At 33.1% G+C, this 5,000-nt stretch overlaps 1 protein-coding gene across 1 annotated transcript in view; it reads left to right on the top strand.

The window, feature by feature from the left end:
• The window catches only part of LOC106883628 (thioredoxin-related transmembrane protein 1), a 310,837-nt gene that overhangs the window by 140,461 nt on the left and 165,376 nt on the right, over positions 1 to 5,000 (top strand). The window contains exon 4 of the mRNA XM_089345821.1: positions 4,657 to 4,838. Within this exon, the coding sequence (XP_089201947.1) occupies positions 4,813 to 4,838 (26 nt within the window). The 5' untranslated portion in view covers positions 4,657 to 4,812. The remainder of the gene's footprint in view (positions 1 to 4,656; positions 4,839 to 5,000) is intronic.

The raw sequence follows: 5,000 nt of genomic DNA, 5'->3' as shown, positions 1-5,000 counted from the left end.
GAAATATCAGCCAAATGTTCCTGAAATCACACCCTACTGTCTTATGTATGTATGTATGTATGTATGTATGTATGTATGTATGCATGCATGTATGTATGTGTGTGTATACATGCATGTATGTGTGTGTGTGTATGTATGTATGTATGTATAAGACATTGAAAAAGAACTCTACATGGTTGCTAGACCTGCTAGAAATATATATATATCGAAGTTAAACAGAATTTTGAGAAGCTGACTGTCTTCATACAGCGAACGATTTAGTAATGATCACTGCTACGAATGCGAGTAAGCAACCAAAATACAAGGAGTGGAACGGGTGGAATATAGACTTACAATTGTTTCATAACTGGCTGAAGCTCGTTACGTAAGTAGTAAGGAATACAAACCAGCTGAACTGAAATTAGTTGTTTTATTGAAGTTTACATTGCCGCAGGAAGTAAACAAATATTTCAGACATCTCTCTCTCTCTCTCTCTCTCTCTCTCTCTCTCTCTCTCTCTCTCTCTCTCTCTCTCTCTCTCTCTCTCTCTCTCTCTCTCTCTATATATATATATATATATATATATATATATATATATATATATATATGCAAGAGTAAGCACATAAATGTGAAACAAGGCGGAAAAAAAGAGAATTCAAATACCAGAGGTAGAGTAATGTTTTATAGAAATGCAGCAGAAATATCACATAAACTGTTACTCAGAGTTTCACGTTCCCGTTCGTCGGACAGTTTTGTTATATATATATATATATATATATATATATATATATATATACATACATATATACTGTATACATTTTAGAAATACTTCAGGCAGGAAACAGGAAACTAACTAACATTTTTTTCAAATTGATGATCTCTCAAAAATGGAGTTGTTTTGTCGTAAACATCTGGTGAGCAAAGAGGAACAACAAAATCATTCCTGCTAGGTTTCATTCAGACACACACAAACATCTGCACGTTGGCGCTGTGTGTATGTGTGAAACATAACGAAAATCGGTGCTAGTTTGGCGCGTGATTTGCAAGGGAGATTACTGTAGATTGCTTTTTAGTATACAAATATTCTTACAATGTGATCAGCGACGAAATGAAGGCAGTTGCAATTTTAGAAGAAACCTGCACTAAATTCACATCCTGCCATAAGAAAAAGAAACGTGCCGCTTAGAAATGTGAGCTACAATTGAAAGGGAGATTACGTGACTTTACTTTTTAGATTACTTCGTGTTAGTGGTACTTTCAGTATGATCTACATGAGCAAATTTACTCTGGTGGGTGGTCTCTATGCTTATCTTAATTGCTGTATGGTTTTTTTTTATCATTGAAATAGTAAGAATTAAAAAAAAAAAACATATACAATGTTAAGCATGTACAAAATAGTTTAAAGAGTAACCTAAAGTGAACTCCCTTGTAGATCACACACCAAAATAGCACCTAAAACTTTGTGCGGTCCATAGCAAGCCTGCTTGGTATGGAGGGCGGTTTTTGTTGGAAAACCCTGCAGGACGAGAAACATAACCCCTCAAAGTGCAGATGAACCTAGAAGGATCAATAGTTATTCAACAGATGGGAATGAAACACCTCTGGTCTTTGTTTCGACCTCTCTCAAGGAGAAGAAAACTCCTGAAATATCACCCGGCCTGTTGAGAAATCAAATAATACAGAAGCGTTTATATATATATATATATATATATATATATATATATATATATATATATATATAAATATATATATATATATATATATATATATAAATTAAGGTACTCAGAAATCTGGATGTTTGTACATTTATAGATTTTTATTAATGTCACATGTTTTATAAATTAAATAAACCGCTTTTCACCTAATCATGTAGGATTTTCAAATTTTGATATTTTGAAAATCCTACATGATTAGGTGAAAAGCGCTTTATTTAATTTATAAAACATGTGACATTAATAAAAATCTGTAAATGTACAAACATCCAGATTTCTGAGTACCTTAATTTTTTTTCTATATAATTTATGTACATCACCTCCAAACCTTCCAATATATATATATATATATATGTTTATATGTGTTCATATGGGTGTATGTATGTGTGCAACTGTTTTAGCTGTTATTGGTAATGTTGTTTGACCCTAAGTCAGTCTTGATCCAGTAGACCTATGATGAAAGATGTTCCCGCTATGAGAAATCCTGTCTTTTATTCAGACACCGTGTATCTAGGACTACATTATCTACAGTGCTTTCCCTTGTTATTGTTTAGCCCTAGTACCGTCCGTATCAAGCAGACCTATGATCAACGGTGCTCCAGGGATAAACATCCAAACAAGGGTTACCTTATCCGACATGGTCCTTATTGTTGTTGTTGTTGTTGTCGGTGATGGTGTTGGTAGTGATGTTTGGTATTGTTTTTGTTGCAAACAGTTTTCTTTTCTTTTCTTTCGATTTGCAGAAGTTCTCAGAAGCAGTATTAAAATTCTTCAACAGAAGAACAACTGATTCTGGCCTGGAACCAATCGGTGAGGACAGGGCCAACTCTTTCGCCGAATGCCAATCGGATTGGGTTCGGCATATCGACGATAACCGCTTCCCGCGGGTGTTCGAAAGAGCCGTCTGCAAAGACAACGAACGCTGTAAACCAGTATTCAAAGAGATTGTTATGTTTGTTAAATGCCCTGGAAATGCTTGTATGGGAAACTATTGCAATTATGAGCCAAAACTCTATAATGGAACAGTGGCTTGTGTTTTGAGATGAAATTTGGACGGAAGTGGAAAGGTTACTGGCCAGGAGGAACATGCAGCGGTTCATAGCCACAATTTCGAAATCAATTCAACAGCCCCAACGGCTGCCCTCTTGAGATTTGGCGGTGCGGTTAGTACTAACCGCAGTAACAATTCTACTTCCGGCCGCCCGCTTTTTTTTTCTTCTCAAATCGGAATTTGCAGAACCGCAACACAAGAAATAGCTTCTCAACAACAACGAGTAGGCCGACAAAATGTTCGAAATCCAGACGGAAAAGGAGGAAGAAGACGAACTGGAGGAAATCGAAACAAATGGAGCAGAGAAGAAGGAAAGAGAGAAGACGGAGATGCCGTAGTGGATGCCATAACGATCGTCGAAGCAGAAAGAGAAGAGAAGGCACAGAAAGAGTACGAGAAAAAGAAGAAAGAATAAGAAGGAGAAAGGTGGTGGTGGTGGGGAGGTAGGAGAGTGGGAAAAAGGAAGTGGCGGTGGAGGAGGAAAGGACATAGGGAAGACAACATCATGAGAATGTCCTGCCCTATCCCATGTCTTTCTTTTGTGAAGTTATGTATGAGCGGCGTTGAATTAGTTTGGCTTTGCGTATATGTATGTGTGTGTGTGACTATATATATATATATATAGAAATATATATATATATATATATATATATATATATATATATATATATATATATATATATATATATATATATATATATATATATATATATATATATATATATATATTTATATATATATATAAATTCAATAATAGGATGAATTCTTGTAAAAGGATTCATCAAGTAGCTAGCGTGAAAAAAACCTCGTAAGGGAAAAAATCCATCATTTATTCCCCAAAATATATTTATTTATATAAGGGCATTACTATACATATATATATACATGTAAATGTAGATGTACATATATATATATATATATATATATATATATATATATATATATATATATATGTACAAATATGTACATACACACACACATACTTCGTCAACATCCATTGAGAAGGTAGCAAAAGTAACGAAAATTTTGGAAGAAAAAATATAAATAATAAATGAGACGAAATCTTCTATGTATATATATATATATATATATATATATATATATATATATATATATATATATATATATATATATATATATATATACTGTATATACAACAAGAAATAATATTTGTCTCGTCTAATAGAAACAAAAGGGCTTATAGAACTGCAAAAGAAGTCCTCAAATATAAATGAGAAGATAAAGAAGCATTGGTTATAGAACAAACCCTGTTTTATGTCCCCTTGATGGGGTCTCTAATTACTAATGCAATTTATAAGGATGAGGATAATTTAGATAAGTTTTATATAGGTAGGACGGTAAATTTTAAGGCTAGGTATCGTACCCACATGATCTCGTTTTCAAATGAAAAATACTGTAGCTCTACCACGCTTGCATCTTATATATACGATCTAAAGAGGAATAATGAGAGTTATTCTCTGGAATGGTCCATTATTTCGAGAGACCCTTACTTCAGAGTAAATATAAATAAGTGTAAGTTGTGTGTAAAAGAATTCTTTGTCATCCTTAAGTCTTTCGGGCCAAAATCTTTGAATAAATTTACTGAGGTGATCCCTTTTTGCAACCATAGGTTTTCGTCCACCTTTTTGAAAGTTTATAGAAATAAAATTAGATATGATAAAATTGTTTAACGTTACGGGGATTTGAAACCGGCGAGGTTAGGTTTCTGTTAACTACAGCCACCTAAATGTTTAGCAATAGACTTTTTTTTTTTTTTTTTTTTTAGAAAATTTGGACTGGTCCGTTGATGGGTTTTTTCTTTTAAGTTGTATAAGCTTTTCTTAAAAAATTTTGTACGTATCTTCTGTTTCCAGTTTCTCCTGATGGTGACGTCATCGCCATTTTGTATTTCAGTGTCAATAAACTACAGTGGTGAGCTCCCGAAATGGCCCCAGATATATGTGAATGTTGAATTTGACCTGTGAAATTTTGAACGTACTTGTGTGGAGGGAGTAAAAGACATTTTTTTCAAGATGTATGTGAATTTGACCTGTGGAAGTCTGTTTAATTATGAACTTTGGACGTACTTGTATGAGGTAAGCAAAATACTTTTTTCAAATATTTTTTCAAATATTCAAACAAAAAAAAAAAAAAATTTTTATAATTTCTAAAAAATATTTTAATCGTCTGATAAGACTTTTTTAGTCGGTGGATATTTATGCTATTTTTATTTTTACCTTTACTTATTTTATATTTGT

Source organism: Octopus bimaculoides, chromosome 30 (genome assembly GCF_046866305.1).
Source record: "Octopus bimaculoides isolate indiv1 chromosome 30, ASM4686630v1, whole genome shotgun sequence".
Classification (NCBI taxonomy): Eukaryota; Metazoa; Mollusca; class Cephalopoda; order Octopoda; family Octopodidae; genus Octopus; species Octopus bimaculoides.
Note: the sequence above shows the minus strand (reverse complement) of the source record. Positions and strands in the feature narration are given on the sequence as shown.